Here is an 18,815-nt window from a genome sequence, read left to right on the forward strand (position 1 = left end):
ATTTAATTTATATATTTAAATACACTATTTAAGTTCAGTCTCAGAATTAATGACGCTGAATTTAGATGAAAATAGCATTTCACTAAACTATGTTGCTGAAATCAGCAACCTGCAAGTACTAAATATCATTTAAATAGCTGCCAGCAACATTCTTATAAAGAATGCCTAAAACAGGAATCACAGAAAATTTTTAAAGGTCGAACATACTTTAAAAGGCACTTGAAGCATAGTAGCTCTGTATTTGCAAAACACTTTGTCCAACCAGAAAATCACTTATCCTCTACATGACAAAATTTGAGAAATTTCAATCCCAAAAGTACAAAACAATGTAAAAGTCAATCCACTTCTTGAGGTTGTGCCCCTAAAATTACTTTAACACCTAGTTTAATAGTTTATCAGAAGTTAAACATTTTGTTATTACCCACTAAATTTTATAGTTTCTAAGAGTCTCATGGTACAGTTATTTAAACTTATTCAATAAATTCTACCAATACAACAGTACCACTGTCTCAAGATGGTGCATACACTGCAGCGGCAAGTAACTTTTGCCTTCATTTGAAATAGCTAAAAGATGCGGCTGATGCCCTTTGTAAGATCAGACACCTGAAACAACACTAACCTGTCCCCAAGCATGAAAATAAATTTGGTACTCATTGGCAGAGGATTTGGTCATTTCACAAATGTCTGCATCTGTGACGTAGAGACAGTGCCAAAGAGAAATCTGAGAAGTTTACAGAGAAGGCAGCAAGACTTGGCCTAAAAAATTATGATTGCCCACCCAGAACACGTAAGAAAGTGCACACTTCATCAAGAATACTGGACTGAAGTGGCCTGAAGCCACAGGCAAAAATAAGGCCTTGTTGTTTAAAAATTATCTTTGTTCTTGTGTCTCTGACTCAAAAATTGAACAGAGACTCAACTTCACTTGCTCAGCTGCAGTGACCTCAGAACAGCAGTCCACATGCATGTGCTAGAGATTTAAAAATCAGCTAAAATATAAAAAAATATTATAAAAAATAATGATTGGGAAAATTGAAAAAGGGAAGGGAAATGTTACCTATAAAAAGACACAACAGATCTCTCTCACATACAAACTCTACAGGAGAATGACAACTAGTTGACCAGGTGATTGCCAAAATAAACCACTTGATCTTTCTTAAGCGTACATGAGACATTAGGTGACCACAAAATTTAAGTTTTCTTATCCAAAAACATTCTAGACTGTATAGTTATTGCCTTCAGGTCCTGAACCCCATATAAAATTCTTACGTTTGTCTTAAGCTTGCATATACAAGACTTAAAATACATGAAGTTCCATTGTTTTTACTCTTCAAAAGCCAAAACAGGATGAAACTCAGTTTCATTCATGTTCTGTAGGTCATTTTTCTGGTTTTTTGTGTGTTCTAATTTTTTTTTTTTTAAATCACCTTCATGATCATAGCATACAGGTCAGTAGTATACTGAAATGAGTTACCAAAAATTGTGGAATGTTACCTTGCTATGTTTGTTTTCTCACCTTTCCATCCTAAAAAGAAAAATGTAATAGTGCAATATTTTATTCTGATTGAATTGGTGTTGTTGGTTCTTTTGTTCTGCTTTTAATTCAAAATCAAAACATTCTGCAATGCATCTTCACAGCAAGAAAGGAAGACTTCAGAAGTGCACTTTGGCCTACAGATTGTGGAGGTTTGCAACAGCCTTCAATAGCTGCAGGAGTTAATTGAACATCCTAAAAATGCTGTTGGCTAAGATTTATGGCCTGGAAACAAAAGCTGTCAACTATAATCTTTAGGGCCTAAAACTCAGGCATTAAACTGAAGGCATTTAGCATCTTAAAGAAAAGGGTTGAAACCTAATATTTGACTATGAATTTTACAGGAAATTAGCATAGGAGGAGACATCAACAAGTTGCTGCCCAGGTAACTTATATTGAGGAAAATAATTCAGTATTTATGTTAGATAGTCCCAAAATACTGATGAGATTAACCACAGAATTCTGTTCCAGATGTTGAGAATAAATAACCATAACGTGGATAGGGCTGAAATTCCTACCCAAGTAGAGAGGCCAGAAGGTGTTCCTCCCAGATGCTACTATTGGCAGTTTCCTCACCAGTGGTAAGTACTTCCCTGCACTAAGGGCCAAAAAGAATTAAGTACTAAAGGGAAACATCCAGCAAAGGAAACTGAAGGATGGAGAAAAATGCTTCAGGCTGCCCACTTGAAACCACTGCCTTGCTCAGCTTTAAGTCTCTGTCTTTTGCCAGAGCTCTGACTGCTCACACACAGGATTATCGTGATAGTGGTAAAATCATGGGGTAACATTCAAATCAGATAGTAGCCACCTCCATATGGTTGACACTGTGTCTACAACATTTGTTTTGAATTTGCTTAGGAGCTGCTTTCAGATGTCAAAAGGAGGACTTCAGAAGACAATTGATTGTTGTGAAAGTCAGGTATTGAGAAGCCAAGCAGTAGAATAGTAGTTTTCCATCACTGAATATGCTCTTCCAACTTCAGCATTTTGTATCCTGTATGCTTATCACTTACTTCTCTTGGGTGAGAAAGCAGTATCTCCTAGTCAGCAATCTCAGAGAAGCCCAGGAAAACCAGAACATCTTCCCCCGCCTCATTTTCAATATGACAGTTTTGCATGCATTCTGGTCTGAATTAAGACAGTATAAAGTCAGTTTATAGTAAAATTGATATTAGCCTCCATCTGGCTTCCCTTTGCAACATGATTATTATCTAGAATCAATGTACCCAAGTTTCTTTGTGTTGGTCAAGCCTCTGAACATTTCATCCATTGGTCATGAATGGTATCAGTTACTCACAATTTTTTTCATATACCATCAAAGACCTGAAAGATAATTAGAGATTTTGAATCAAGACCCAACTAAGGTCTCCAGAATTTATTTACAAACAAAAAGACTGAACCCCAGGAATCCCAATATACTACTGACTGGTGAATATATGCAAAGCGTATCCACACATTCATTTCTTAAGCATTATTTTGAAGGTTTCTGAACTGGAGATTACAAATAAAGGTTTACTTTAATAATAATACAAAATGAAACAACTAAAAACAACAAGCCACAAACCCACTAAATAACATGAGATGAAATAAAATTATTTCACAGTGATGATTTGTATAATCAAAATTATCCATACAACTTCATCCAACAGTTTCTGGCAACATTCCCATGCAGCTATTTTCATAGAAGTTTCCATATACAAACTACTACTAGAAAAATGGGCAAAATTCAGTTCTAAGGTTGGCTGAAGTTTGGCAGCTACAGAATTTCAATGCATACACCACCACAAAAGTGCTAGCTCCTTGTAAACAGTGTCTCTTCGAAGAATAAACAAAATTACGTTCAAACGTTTTTCAACAGCAGCCAGATTTTCGGCCTATCAAGGAGTCCTTAACAATATATTCTGCACAACTCTCAGACCCTGAAGTGTAAGAAATATCAGTTAAATGAGTAACACTTAAAGAAGAAGGGTTTTCACCTTCTACAAATAATTCTGGAAGAACTTCATGTCCAACAGTAAATTCGTGGTCTGTCCCTGCTATGAGCCCTGTGGAGTGTTAATAATGCTGGCTTTGGGATGACACAAAAGAAGATTTTACTACTTGCATTTTATCAGTTCATGCTTGGGGCAGGTGGAGGAAGCTATTTACGGCGCCTATCTGCTGGGTATTACAATTTTTTTTGAATGTGTTATTATCTGGATATAAGACATTAATTTCTGTCTATGTGTACATATGCACACAGATATTACTGTACAGACAGATATACATCCTGTAAGTTAGCACAAGTCTTTGTTTAAAGAACAATTGACTACAGCAGGCATTAGGGGGGGGGGGGGGGGGGGAAATGAGAGCTGGCATGAAGAGAAATCTGTTTGCTAGCACTGGCCTGTACCGCCTACTCTAGTTCAAGTCACAGCACAAGACTCAGTAGTTTGGACTGCAGAACAGGAAAAGACCAGTCTAAACATCAAAGACCACATCTCATAATCATAATACTGGTACAGAACTGTGAGCCATCGGGCTTATGGAGGCCTGAAAAATACTGAAACGTCAAATTCTTTCTTTTGTACAAATGGGAAAGACAGTAAGGGGAAAAAAGAGGAAACCAAATATCCTAAAGAAAGGAGAAGTGTATGTAAGTACCTCCACCAAATATTGCCACACTAATTCTCAATTCCAATACAAAATCAATTTATTTTGAAAGCAATCATGTATTAGGATGAATGGTATGATCTATTACAGCAGCCAGTCAGCTAAAACATTAGAAAATTCATTGTGGATTCCACAACATTCACATTAGTTCAAAATTACTGCCACCAGCACGATCCGCACATTTGCGTATAAACGCAGCACTGTTTTCAATTGTTTCTAACGTTCTCCTCTGTATCTTAGTTTCTTTTTCAGATGTGGAAGGGTAGCGCATCATTCTCTGCACTTTCATTTGCAGCTCTCCAAAACAAGGGACACGCTTCATTTTGTATATAGTGCCTCACCAAATTGGGGGGGGGGGGCAATGTTTGTAGAATTTCTTAAGGTGCAGTTTTACGGCAGTATGGGTCAACTCAAACCTGTCAGACCTATCCCTCCATTACTCTAGCACACATGCAACTGATGAGTGACATAACTGAAAAATCCCTTTTTCTGGCCAGGTTAGATCCGCTTCTTGAACCAGGTCACTACATGGCTGTAAAAATGCACAGGGGAAGGTGGGACTGCTTTGGCCCAATCTTGGGGTGCAGTTTAATGAATCTTTAAGTTGATTTAATAAGGTCAAACCCAACAAACACAGTGTTCCAAATTAAGCTGTCACTACAAGTAACAGTTCTGCCACCCTAAGATTGTCATACAGCTGCTGCCAACACAAGGAGGGGGTAGTAGGCAACTGCGTAAGTCGCACTGACCCAAATGAAAACCAACCTGGAAAAAAATAAGTGTTTTTGAATCAGATCACTTCCACAATCCAGTATCCTGCAGGCCACAGACACACCTGGGTTGGCACGTGGAAAAGGATGGCCCACAATCAAGCAAGAGTACTTCACCGCCTCAAAGTGCTGGCTTTGGTGTTTGTGCTTCCACACATTCCAGTAGAGTGAAGCACACCAGGGTTTGATTCAGGGCAATCCTCCAGCTACTGGTGCAGCAACTCCATCCTTTCCAACTCTACTACTTTCCCCCTCCCTGCCTACAGTCACTATGCGCCTCTATTTTTTACTTTTCTCCTCTTACTCTTCACAAACTTGATTTCTTTCTATGACTTTGAGAGTGTTGCTGACTCACATAACGCAAACAACTTTCAATCATTATTCTCCCTGAACAGCAATGGCAGCAGCGGTAAAGATGTGTAGCTGTTTCCTTCAGCAGCAGTGTCAACTTAAGAGTACTCAAAGTAGTCAGGTGTAACAGTGTCAGGATTACAAGCTTTCAAGACACAATTTTGGCACTCTGTAAAGAGGACTTGCTTTTTTTTTTAAATTTTATTTTATTTTTTGATAAACTAACTTGCTTTTCACTATGTTAAAATACCCGCTATGCAGGTCAGCTCAGATTACCAAGCTGACTTGCAATACTCTGCAGAATTAACCTGTCATTACTTACCCCTCCTCCACCTTTTCACCTTCCCAATGAAATTATTTTTGCCCCTAGTTTTGTTTTCAAGCAGAAGATTGATAAAGATGATGAAAAGCGGTGGGAAATCTTTCAACAAATCCTCTAAAAATACTAGCAATTAATATTTTCCTCATTGCTAAAATTTTGAGGCTAGTTTTAAAATTAATTTTATGGGGATGCTGCATGATGCCAGCCTTTTAACCAAAGTGTTGACAGGCATTAAATCAGATAGTATACAGAAACTTAAAAGTCAACACAGCCCACATACAGACTGAAGTTGGGAGTGACTCTGAAGAGTCTCAAGACAGTGTGAATTAGGGCACAGCTCCACAGTACAATTTCTCAGGAGGAAGAGTCAGTGTAAGAGAGTCCCTGAAGATGTCTCTCAAACCAGCTTCCCTGGCAGATAAAATGTAGTGGAGAACTCCATCCTCACAGATGTATATGGCTATCAGAAACCAACTTTAGCATCAGAAATGGAGTGGCACACAGAGCTGCAACTCTAGGATGAGTATGCTTTAATCTACATAACAAATCCAACTCAGATCAGAATGCTCCAATTTGCACAAGAACCTAAACTAAGAACAATAGGCAAAGATGTCAAAATGAAACAAAATTAAATGGCAGCCTTTTTACTTTGTAAACTGACTGAAGGTGTTTTAACCTTTAAAGGGAAACAAAGGCTAGGACTGAAAGAGCGTAACTTTGGAAAACATTACGTGCCACCCCCACTTTCCCAGATGAGGTTTAGAAACATAGCCTTTAACTCAGTTTTCACTCCCAGTTCCAAGAGGTTTTTTTAACAATTTACTAGGTTTTCTACTGACCTACTTCCAGTTGTACCAATGCGTATATATTCTACAAAGATACAGTTTTTCTACTTGGTGAACCTCCCATTTCCTAAAGCAAAATTCTCATATTTTACAGCAGTCTAGACTACCAGTTCCAACTGGAACAAAGCTGAAGTCTTATTTCCAGATTTCCCTATTTCCCTTAGGCTGTAGAGTTATGCCTACTTTCATATTCTACATACATTTGCTAAGAAAAAATGTCACTAGCAGCTCACGAATGCAACTCCTAGACCTTCATTTACTGACTTCACACAAGCAAAAATAGCACTTCTTTTCTTGCCACTGGAATTTTACTGGTGATAGCAGAAGTGGGAGCTTTAGAGAAGAGATGGATTAGAAGTTTTTCAGAAATAGTGACACATGCCAACTACATTTACAAAGGATGACTGAATAAGGTATTTAAATAAACATGTATTTTCAGCAAAAAGCTTTAAAGTTCCCTTGCATTTCTTTGTTTTGCTTTGTAAGTGAATGAATGTTAACTCTGCAGCAATTCAGTGCTGAGAACCACCTGTCAAAAACCAAACATATAGGGTAACTTTTTCCATACACACCCCAATGCTAATTCTGTTTCTACCATCAAAAGTAAGTACCGAGTTTACTTTATTTCATTCTTACTACTGCAACGGCTTAAGAATTAAACTTCCCTTATTCTACAATACATTGCACCATTGCACAAACAAAGGGGCATAATTTCTGAATTATTCCTCTTCGCTGTTTCATGCAAACAAAGTTTTTAAAGAAAAATTGTATCATTTCTGACTGACTAGGAGGACATCAGGACTAAAGCCCACAGAAAGGCACTGCAGTCGGTGAGAGTTCAGTGATCCAGTATCAGCTTTTACTCTTTTAAATCACAAGAAAAGAACAATTTTTATATTCCTCAAAATTTGATTTCAAATAATTCCCTACTAAATTATAAATATGGTTTGATTAAATTTCAATAATGAGTTTATTATGGAGAACCATTACTGCATTTTGGATAATTAGGTACCTGCATATATTTTTTAATAGTAACAGAAGAACAACACAGTTAAAACACAATGATATTAAAATAACAGGATTTACCCTACTCTGACTACTCTACCTAAAGGTAAGAGTAAAAATTTTAAGGGTAAATACCCAACAGCATTTTCCTTCCATTGAATTAGTAACACAAGTAAAGTCAACCAGTTTCTTTTTTTCAAGGAACAACTTATTCTAACAAACTTCTTTTCACATCCACACTGTGGCATCATCATAAGGCTCAAACTGCAAACTTTCTTTATATTAAGCACTTCCTAAGTTCAACTTTACTTTCACTGCACACATTTTGCTTTAGCATTTCTACCATAATCATTATTCTAAGCAGCCACAATAAACAGAAAAAACAGATTATGTAAGAAAAATACTATAGAAAACATTAACTAAAGAACTTAGTGATTGTCTTTTGAGATTTTTAGCTACTTTTGAGTGTTTTTCTTTTTTTTTTTTTTTTTTTTCATTTTTGCTTTACCCTTTCTGTAATAGCATATCACATAAGTAATTTTCATCAAGATGATCAAGGAATGCAGGTATCATTTTTAGTTGTTAAAAACCCACCACTTCAAGTTAAAAAATTAGTAATATTTTCAAATACCATGCACAGCCCTCTACCAGTCTGTGGGTGAAGAGAGTATTAAAAAGTTTTTGTGCTTTATTTTAGCTATCTCCTTTACTGCTGCTATATGAAATTAGTTTTATCATAAGCAGCAAAATTAACCATGGCCAGTTTCCAACAGATCTGTTCCCCATCACTCTCCTCTGAGAGGGCTGCCAACTCGCTCCCTTCTGCATCCTTCATTCTCATCCTCCTGCACTACCTGCCCACTTCCCTCTGGGTAGCTGTGCCTGGTGAGTTGGGGAGGGGGCAGCACATCCCCTACAACATTTGTAACAATTGAATTTATTTCAGCTAGCACACGGGCTGCTGCCTTTTTAAACGTTTAACAGTGCTGGTCCATTTTCCTTTGCATAAACAGAATTCAGATGTCTCTATTCTGCTCAGCACCAATTAGACAAATCTTGCATCTCTGAAACCTTTGCCCAACTGCCAGCAAGTTTTGAACTAATGTAACTTCAGGGAAGATCAGCAACAAAGAAATTAGACAGGCTGATCAGATTAAAACCTTATTTCATTAGAAAAGCAAGCTAAAAACATTTGTCCAGACAAAGCACTATCACATATACAAAGTAAACTGAAAAACACAAATATGTTTTATTTCTGTTTTTGAGAGAACAATTCTCAGGCACTTAAAACTACAGTAATAAGATTTTCATAATAAGTACAAGTCTGAAGTTGGTCTTTTGATGGTCTCTCACGTTAGATGCAGTGATAAAATAGTTTGAAGTTCAGTAAGTTACACAATATTAAAAAAAATATTGTAAACCTGCAGATCTCCTGCAGATCTAAAGCTATTCCCTGATGGTCAATCAGGTTATTTCCACAGAGAGCCATAAGAAAGACAGAGACTACAACTGCAGCGGAAAGGGAATTCTTTAATGACTGCAAGCAAATGCTAATACTACTAAACACTAACATAAGGACTTTTTTTTTTTAAGCATGTGCATTTTTCAGGTGATGTAGCCAGTAATGAAGGGCATGGGGGAAGACTCTAGAAATATTTGATTTCTCCAAACTCCTTTTAAAACGTTCTTTCTCCTTCTCTTTCACCTTCAATGTCTAAATCACTTAAAAAAAAAAATTGTAAATAGAAAAGACATATGTCTCTCTTAACGCTTATGAACATATTTTGCCAGTACAAAACTTTTTCTCTGCTTCAACAGTTTGGAAAGTTTTGATAAATCTCCTGGAGATAGATGTCATAATTTCTACCATGAGGTATTAAAATACAACACTAAAAACATAATACAAGGCTTAAAATTGCCAATGACTACCAAACAGTGTTTCAGCAAAAAGTGACAGGCTCTATTCATGGAAGACTATTTAGAGTACCATTAAGATTAGGTAATATAACTGAACAGCTAGAAAGAAATGGGAACTCACTTGAGAATATCTAAGACATTAAAAAGGCTGACCAGTCTTCACAGTAAATTTGAATGGGATTTTCCCCCACCGCGACTGCAAAACTGATCCTAACACTGCAGCTCCAACATCTCCATCAGATAAGTATGTATCATCTGTCTCACATAAATAAAACACGTTTAGGATATCCCATGCTATCTAGGTACCACAAAGTTTTCAACCTTCATTTCTAAGCAGGAACATATTTCCTGCCAATTTTATCTTTGTTTACCTTTAACAGTACTTCATCATGCTTAAGACATCTTTGCAACAGCCAAATTCTGATGTCAGCACAGCAGTGGGAATACAGTTCATTAGTTTACTGCAGCTGCAGAGCCAGCAAACACACATTGCTTTGAGTGACACCAATAATAAGCATATGTTTTAGATTTCTAAGTAACAATGGTGATTAAGAAGATATTGCAGTCTGGAAAAAATTCATGTATAAAGAACATTTAACATAGATTGGGGACTAGACAAAAGTTTGGTTTCTTTAACTACCCAAATGGCCATAATATATACTGTGAAAAAATGATCTGTTAATTATTTTGTCTGTTGTTTTTCCTTTTGGTAGCAAAAGATGCACATAGGCATTAAGCAGATAAAATAATATGAATTGATTCAAGTAGACAAGGAAGAAAAGTAACCTCAGATGATGTTTGATTTCCCTTCCTATCAATCATTACCATATTACTGTCTGCAAACCAAGGGATAATTTTTCTTTCACTTCATAGTGCAGTTGTGAGATTAACGCTTCATTTATGAGTCTTTGAGCAGCGCTAAGGCTCCTGCTGTTTTGCAAACTTATGCATACAAACTCCTCATAAGAATGCAGTGATGTGTCAAGAATTTTGTATCCAAACTTTATTTAAAATATTTGAATACACAAAAAGTCTCCCACAGCATACCATAAAATACATACTGACAGGCACACCCACCTAAAGTAAGTGATTTATATGATTAAAGCATGTCACATACTAAAGACAACATCAGTTCAGCTCTGCTCTGCTGCAATCTTCCAATATGACCCTAAGAAATATTTAGCCTACAACAATTTTTTAAGTTTCAATTTCAATGAATGCTTTCTTCAGGAGACGGGAGCAAAACCAGAAAATCCTAATTCACTAACTGTCATTCGTTATTTTGTATGCTTTTATCACAGCAACTCTTATTCATCTCTTTTCCCAGGTAAACAATCCTATAATTCTCAAATCTCTAGTCAGTCTCCTCAACCCTAATGTTAATAAGGTATTTGGTAAGTGATTACATACCTTTTTTTTTTCCTTCTTCTTTAAAAAGAAAAAAAAAACACCAAAAAACCCACCAAAACCAACCAACCAAAAAAAAAACCAACTAAAAACTGGAAGCCATTACTTGGTTCAGTCCACAGAAAGGACCTGCTCTGGAGTTAATGAAGGTGGTTTGGTAGAGGAGCATATTGCCCAAAGGCCATCTTTCTTATTTACTGAAGCTGAAGACTATAACTGAAGGAAACATTGCAGGTAAGGAATATTTTATGCCATGTTTTAAAACATTTAAGCCTGAAGACTTGCATGCTAGCCTCCCACTTATTATGAAGTTTCTGTATGATGCTTGTTAAACAGCCTATAACAAAGTTTTCACAGAAAACATTTGTAATTTTCCAGGTTCTTAAGCAGAGATGATGAGGCTTGGTTTACAGAAGTGCCAGGCACTCAGATACGTAACTGAAATCAAAGGAACTTGTGGTCTGAACATGTAAAGTGCAACAGAATGCACAGTCACTTCAGAAGCCACATTCCAGAAATGCCGAATTAGGCATATGAAGCCAGCTTGTCTTTCTTGTGTTTGGGTTTGGGTTTTACCCTTCCAGTAGCTCTTCAGTTCCCCATCTCTTAAACTGTGATTATCATGTCCCCATCTCACAAAAAAGCACCACCACAAGAATAAAATTAATAATTCCTTGAGGTTTATAATAGGGCATAAGGACTTCTGAACTAGTCTGTCCATTTTGGTGGTCAGTGATCAGAAGTTATCATTCCTAATTCAGCAACCTCTGTTTTTCCCTCCCTTTCAAATTTGGGCTTCGTTTCCTTCACAATATATTTATCTTATTGTTGCCGGGAAACCATTAGAATAATATTGAACATGTGAAATTGCCATTAATTACTGATGCACTTGTAACAAAAGAAAATTATCAGATATAAAAACAAAGGTTCTCATCATCAATCAATTTGAAATTCAGTAACATCTGGATGAACTGGGTGAGCCTACGTGGTCTATTTCTCTAAGGATTGATAAAATTGGGACATTTACAAAGCAAACAGCTAATATTCCATTGGAAAAAAAAATTAGAACAAGATTTCTTCTTCTCTGACTAGTGGCCTGTCCTAGTTAATGAAAAACTTGATTGTTACAAGAGTAAAACTAATTAAAAAGATTAAACTATGAGCAAAATCAAATTAGAAATTTGACTTTAGGCTTACGTGGCCAGCAGTAGCTCAAGATCATTGCAAACGGCAGTCTGCAGTTAAATACAATTAATGGAAGTTTTAAAATTGTTAGAATAATTAACTGCGGATCATTTCTGTAACCTGGCTATATGACCTCCACAGAACTACTTATAATTCTTAAATATAAGCATGTAAGTACATGCAAGTCAGAGGTCTAAGCAATGAAACTACCCATGTCATTTAAGTCTTGCCAGCAAATAGTATTTATTAATTAATACAATCCAACACACTTAATATGCATACCTTTTCCCCTCAAACATACCAAATCCTAGTGTATGACACCATAGAAAATAGATTTTCTTCTCCCAGATGATACTCTAATTTGTATTTTTTTAGTTTCGTTCAAAATAACTACTTAAGCATAACCAGGTCAGATCAAAGGCCCATCTAACTACACAATGTCAGAGAGTGGCCATTAACTTATGCAGAAATATCAGGGTGAGTAAAGAACAATTTTTTTTTTCCTCTCACATACCTCCAGCCTACTCGAAAACTTTTAAGCAGCAAACAAGCAACCTTTCTCAATTTTAACATTACGTAACAGATGCCTAAAAAAACACCTGTACATAATATGATAAATTATTTGCATTAACTATTTCTAGCAATATGAGGATAATCTTCCAAAGATAAAGACACAACAGGCCCAACTACAAAGATGCCAACATCTAATAACCAGAGGAACACGAAGAAGACAATGGGAAGAAGGAGAGGGGGTGTCTGTTTCACTCTGGCACAAATATATATCAGATAACTAAGAAATGCCATGGGACAAGATAAGGAAGACTTTAAGGCACACTAGGAGTGCTAACTTCTCCAGATCATCACAAACTAGGCCTTGGGATAGGGTGGCAGGGGGAGAATTGGGGAGAGGATGGAAGGGTGAATGTGTGCGTCAAAATCAAAAGAATCTCTCACAGAAAATGCCTTGCCAGACTGTCACCATGGGAAAAGCAACAAGACTACTGGACTGATCAAAAAACAAAAGGAAAATCACTCCCCCAAACAAAACAAAAACCAACCAACCAACCAACCAACGACAAAAACCAAACACAAAAACAACAAAACAAAAAAACCCAGAAAACACAATACTAACCCCAGCTATGATAAAGAAGAACTACATCGCTGTCAATAAATTCTAACCTATAAAACTCTTGATTTCACAAAACCAGGTTTTTACACTGCCTTAAACCTTTGTTAAAAATCTCTATGCTGAAACTAATTTATCACTACTTTTCCTTCGGAAGGTTTCAGAATTTTTTTTTTTTTTTTTTGGTACTTTTGTATCTTTAGTGTCTGATTAAATGTGCTTTTTACAGATTTTATGAATTATTATGCTTACATGCTTACACTGTAAAAGGCAAAAGAAAACACTGCACTATAAGTGTTTTCTTTTTTTCTACAGACTTGTCATACGCTTTACCAAACTGTATAGTTGTTCGTACAAAGCTATATCTGAACTTGTCATTACGCATTATTTCTCTTACTTAAAAAATCTAGCAGGTGAGATAGAGATGGGGACTTTTGATTGTTTCTGCAAAACTATCTCAAAAGATAACATTTGCAAACTTTCAGATTCAGATCGACTCTGAAGTTCCTTCAACACTCTAAGGCAGGACTGCCACAGAAAAAAGTTGCTTTTTCCCCTATGCCAGCACAAGTATTTGTGAGCTCTCGTGATATATCAGGCAAGAAAATGATTCAGGCCAAAATTAACACAGGTTTAGGTTTGGGTTTTTTCCTCCTAAGTTTTAACCCAGATCTGTTCACCCATCCGTTTTGACATGTGGCAAAAAAAAAAAAAATGCTTGTAGAGAGGGTACAGAACAGAGTTTGGGACAAGCAGCAGAGAGCGCCACTTCTTTCAGTGGCAGCTCTGGCTTTGCCTACAAAGGCTGTTTAAGTCAGCCTCTGAGAAAGTCAGGATTTATGCATTTTGGATTGATGGGGCTATTTTTAGTATGTCTGACAATTAAGTACACTAATATTAATCTTATTCATAATGATTACAAGGTTTTATATAAGTGACATCAAAATATTCTCTTGTGACCAGAGAAAGTTATATCTGAGATGTAATAGTTTACTGACAACAATATACAAGTCTGGTGTTTGACAAGGCAGTAAAATACAGTCAATTTGGAAAAATTTCGATAGTCATACAGAAGCTTTGCAGCAAAGCAGATGATGATTTTCTAAAACTTCTTTCAACCTTCAGCTGTCTTACGGGAAGAAATAGAATATTGCTAGTACAGTTGTTCTCAATTTGTATTTAGCTGTTGGCTCGATTTTGGAACTGAAGGAGGACTACTTGGGTGCCTTAGAATTGTTTGTTGTTTTCCACTTCTGTCACTTGGTTAAATAAAAGTTACCACCTCTCCCCACAAGCCTTACTAAATTGACAAGCATCTGACTTACAGCCCTAAAGCCAATCACCATATAACTTGAACAGATGCATTGTAAAGAGGAATATTACCCTAAAAAAAAAACCAAACCTTTTTCGTAGTCAAAGTACAGTAAGCCTCAACTCTCTGTTACATGCTAGCTGCCTAGTTTGGTTAAGCTTAATTGCATCTATTAAATGGACACTTGTCCCCAGCCATAGCACACCACAGTTAAAACCATCATTTCTTCAATAGCTGAAATTATACATTGCATACCATCCCACTCTAAGAAGGCACCGACCCATCAATGTAATCTAACACACCAGAAGCCACCTTTGACTCCATTAAGCGCCTGAACTGGTGTTTCATTCATCATACATATGCAATCCAGAGGCTTTTCCTTTCTACATCACTCAGAAGGTACATGTTGATTTTAAAATTCTCAATACTTCCATTTTCAGGACAGTGCTAATGCTATCATACAGATACATCAAAACACTGTAAAAGAATCTGGTCTACATTTTATTACCCACAACCCCAAGCAGAAGGAGGGAAAGGATAGAAAAACATTCTTTTTAAAAGTCCTTGGCACAAAAGCTGCTGCTCAGGCACTCTGGGACAGGTGCCCGGAACGTCTCAAGTTCCAACAATAAGAAAAGCCTTCATTACAAGAAGAGGTCTGGTCCCAAAAATGCAGATGTGATATCAGTAAAGTTGCTAATAAGGACACAAATTTGTAACAAATTAAGTTGACCATGACTTCAATAAGCTAAAAGAACCGAAATTTGTAGGAACTGACCCAAAGCCTGGTGGCCAAAACACCAAGCTACACATGCATCTTCTGCAAGAGACACACGGAGCATCTTTAGATTATGCGTGGCCAAGAAGGCAGCAAAAGCCCTACAGTTTCAAGGACTGATTCATGCCTGAATTTGTACATTCTGCTAAAGCTGGCTTTTATCATTGTCATATTTAAAGTTGTGGAAAGTTATTTTTTAACTGAACAAAACTTTTTCAAGCATTTTCATCCCAAGCACTGCAACATCATAATATTCCACATACCAAAATGAATTTGTTTTTATAAATCAAGTTGATATCAAGAAGCATGGATTTCATAAATAAAGATTATATATGTCTATACAAAAACATGAAGAAAAAAATACTTGTTCCCATTTAAAGTTAGTCTACAGTCTTGAGGTCATCTGAATCCCTTAACAGTAGTTCATAAGAAAATGACAGAAAAAATATCTGCTGTTAGCCTGAAAATTATGTCCAACACACACACATGATTTCAGCAAAACATATATGCATGACTTTGAAATTCTATTATTCCTATTATCTAGGAATGGCACAGCTCACCATTGCAAGTTCTCCAACTGGGACAAAATTAAATACCCATTTCAACAAGCACCTCAAAACTGCACTCCTCCCCATTCCACACAGACTTTGATTCAAGGTCTCTGTCCAAACAATCAAACTCTAGGATCTTCTCCTGTAACTGGCAATACGCCAGTGGAGTTTTGAAAATACTAAGCTGGACTTGTCCATTCAATAATTTTCAAAACTGTAACTGGACAACAAGACTTGTTTTCAAAGAAACAACTGATGTGCCTTGCTGCTTTGAAAGCAAAGCACAAAGCCTGCATACTTTTCACATCTATAGGTAAAAGATTTTGCGATGTACCAGCTGACTAGCCAAGACCATGATTTCTATTTTTCAATCTTTGTGGGGTCACTGTTGTGATGGAAAACAGATGATCAGATGAGAGAATATCTCCGATGTCTAAAAAATTATTACTACATTTCCACCCTGGGCATGGGACCAAATCCCAGGTTACGACAACTTTCTGGTCCAAAGACCATGGTGTTAACAAATGAGCTGTGCCAATATTTGATCGATGCTCACCTTTATTCTCTATTGTCAGCATAGAGTTAAGAAATAATACTACTGTATCAAAGTAGTATTTCATGTTTCCAGTGAAAAAAGGGATTAAAAAGTGAAAAAAGGGATTAAAAAAATAAAAAATTCAGATAAGCCTCACAGTCCCCCAGGATGCTGTCAAGCAAGCAGAGAAGATGCTTTTGTAACAGTCCCTTTTGCTCATGAAAATTTAGCAACTTTGCCAAGCACCAGTTATACTGAATAGGAAAGAAACAATATGTATTGTATTAAATTGCAAAATCTGAGGCAGGTTTTACATACGAAACGATTTCAAAATTCCATCTACAAACTCCAGAAATTCATCTTTGCTGTTTGTGAACAGTGCTACTACCTTTTCAGTCAAGATTACCCTTAACTAGATCTACTTGTTTCCCCTGCTCAACTATGCTTGCTCAAAGTGCTGGAGCCCACAAAACCTCCTAGCTCATGAGCAAAAGTTTTCAGTAACATATCCTGCAATTATTACTTATGATTCCACTTCAGATCTCTCCCCAAAAGCGTGGATGTATTTGACGTACAAATTAGCAGTTTAATGTATCAACTCTGGCTTTGAGACAACTCGCGAGAGTAAAGTCACGAATTTAAAAAATGCTCCCTCTTTTAAGGAAAAGCAAGGAAGTGATATCCCCATAAAGGTGTGCAGGCAAGAAGGAGACATTTCAATTATGACAAGGGAACTCCGGCAGTTCTCCTTTCCAATGATGAAATGTTTACCTTGAGAAGCAAAAGTCGCAGGGAAGGGGGTGGTGGTCAGGATTGCTCACCTTTAACCGTTTAACCACCTCATCGTTGGTAATTTTGTCCGTAATCTCCTTCACTCCAGGAGGATAGTAGATGATTTTACCGTCGGCAGCAGGTTTTGGTTGGGTAGCAGGGAAGTCCATCCTGGTGCTGTTGGTTATAAACTTTCCTTCTCCACAGTCCTCTACCGGCCTCTATCGGTCAGAAAACAAAAGTTCAGCAGAATGGAAACGACTTTCTAACCCTCTTTTTCCATTTCTCACCCTCAATTCGCAGAAGGCCCCGATTATCACCCCGCCGGCTGCGCCCCCCGCCGCTGCCCCCGCCGCATCCCCCGGCCCCGGGCGGCGCTGAGGCGAGGCCCGGCCGGCCGCCGCCGCCCGCAACTCCGGCCCCTCCATTCCCCTCCGGCGCCTCCTTTCATTGCGGGGCTGCTCCAGCCCAACACTGTTAGTTCGGAGCCGACGACCTTACAATGAAATTTCCGACTCGATCGAAGGGTGCCCCGGGGCCGAGGGCTCATTACGGCCCGAGGCGGGGGGCGGGGGGTGCGATTCCCGGCCCCGGGGCGACGGGGGGGGGGTTCGGAGCCGGCACGCCGGCCCCGGAGCCGGGAGACGAGGCCTAAACAGTTAGGCCTCAAAACTATCAGGAGGCAGAGAAACCAACAGGAGAGGGGGAGGGAGGGAGGCAGGGAGGCGGCGGCGAGCACAAACAAAACACCCCCGCCGGCCCCCCCGCCCGGCGCCGAGCCCCCCGCCCGGCCGCCCCGCGGCGGCGGGAGCCCCCCCGGGGAGGGGGCCAGGCCACTCTCCACTTTCCATTTGTTCCCGCAACTTCATGCCCCCCCTCAGCCCCTCGCCCTGCAGCCCCTCCTCGCCCCGCCGGGCCCACAAAGAGCCCCCCCCCCCCCCCCGGCTCCGCGCACACACCCCCGCCGGCCGCGGGCGACGGGGACGGGGAGGGGGGGGGGGGGGGGGCGAGCGGGGACGGAGGGAAGCGGGACCCGGAGCCGCCTTTACCTCATGCAGCTCCGGAAGGTGCAGCATTGAGTAGCCTCCGTGCCGGGTGGTCCTCACCGCTCCGCCGCCACCCCCGCCGGCCGCTGCCCTGGCTGCTCCCGCCGCGTCCCTGCTCCGCGGTGCGGCGGCGGCGGCTCCTGCTCGGGAAGGGGTGGGGGGAGGGGGAGGCTGCTCGGTGGCGGCAGCAGCGGCGGCGGCGGCTGGGGAGAGGGGGAGGCTCCGGCGGAGCGTGCGCCGCGGGGACACAGTGCCGCTCTCCGTCCGGCCGGGGAAGAACAGCCCGGGAGGAGGCTCCGCGCCGCCCCCCTCCCCCTGCCCGCCCGCCCGCCCTCGGGCCTGGGGCCGGGCCCGCAGCGCCGCCCAGCCAGGATCCCCCAGCCCCAGCCCCGGGGCAGGGGCGAGGCCGGCCAGTAAGTCTCGTAGCCCGCCGAGCCCGGCGCAGGGCGGCGGCGGCGGGCAATACCGGGCGCGGCCGCCGCAGCGCTGCCTCCCGCTTGGCGCCAAAACCCCCGGAGCGGCCGGGCCGGGCCGCGGCCTCAGGGCCGCTCTCCGGCCGAGCCCCGACCCCGCGGGGCTCTCCTCTTGGGCGGCGGGGGGCAACGGCCGGCTCCGAGGGCGAGGCCTGGGCGGCGTGGGGCCGGCTGCCGGGATTGCCGGGGAGGGGGCCGGCGGGTTCCCGGCTGCAGGGCGGCAGCGCCGTGTGCG

The 18,815-nt window shown here is 40.0% G+C and overlaps 1 protein-coding gene across 2 annotated transcripts in view; it reads right to left on the bottom strand.

Annotated features, from left to right (window-relative positions):
* PDS5A (PDS5 cohesin associated factor A) overlaps nt 1–18,255 on the bottom strand; it is an 85,770-nt gene extending 67,515 nt beyond the window's left edge. The window contains exons 1-2 of one of the 2 annotated variants that reach the window (XM_030023477.2): nt 18,111–18,255; nt 17,112–17,282 (exon numbers count right to left, since the gene is read on the bottom strand). In XM_030023477.2, coding sequence (XP_029879337.2) covers nt 17,112–17,282; nt 18,111–18,137 — 198 coding nt within the window. In that variant the 5' untranslated portion in view covers nt 18,138–18,255. The remainder of the gene's footprint in view (nt 1–17,111; nt 17,283–18,110) is intronic. The other variant, XM_030023468.2, reaches the window with a different exon arrangement.
* Nucleotides 18,256–18,815: the final 560 nt, after the last annotated feature.

Source organism: Aquila chrysaetos, chromosome 1 (assembly GCF_900496995.4).
Source record: "Aquila chrysaetos chrysaetos chromosome 1, bAquChr1.4, whole genome shotgun sequence".
NCBI classification, from domain to species: domain Eukaryota; kingdom Metazoa; phylum Chordata; class Aves; order Accipitriformes; family Accipitridae; genus Aquila; species Aquila chrysaetos.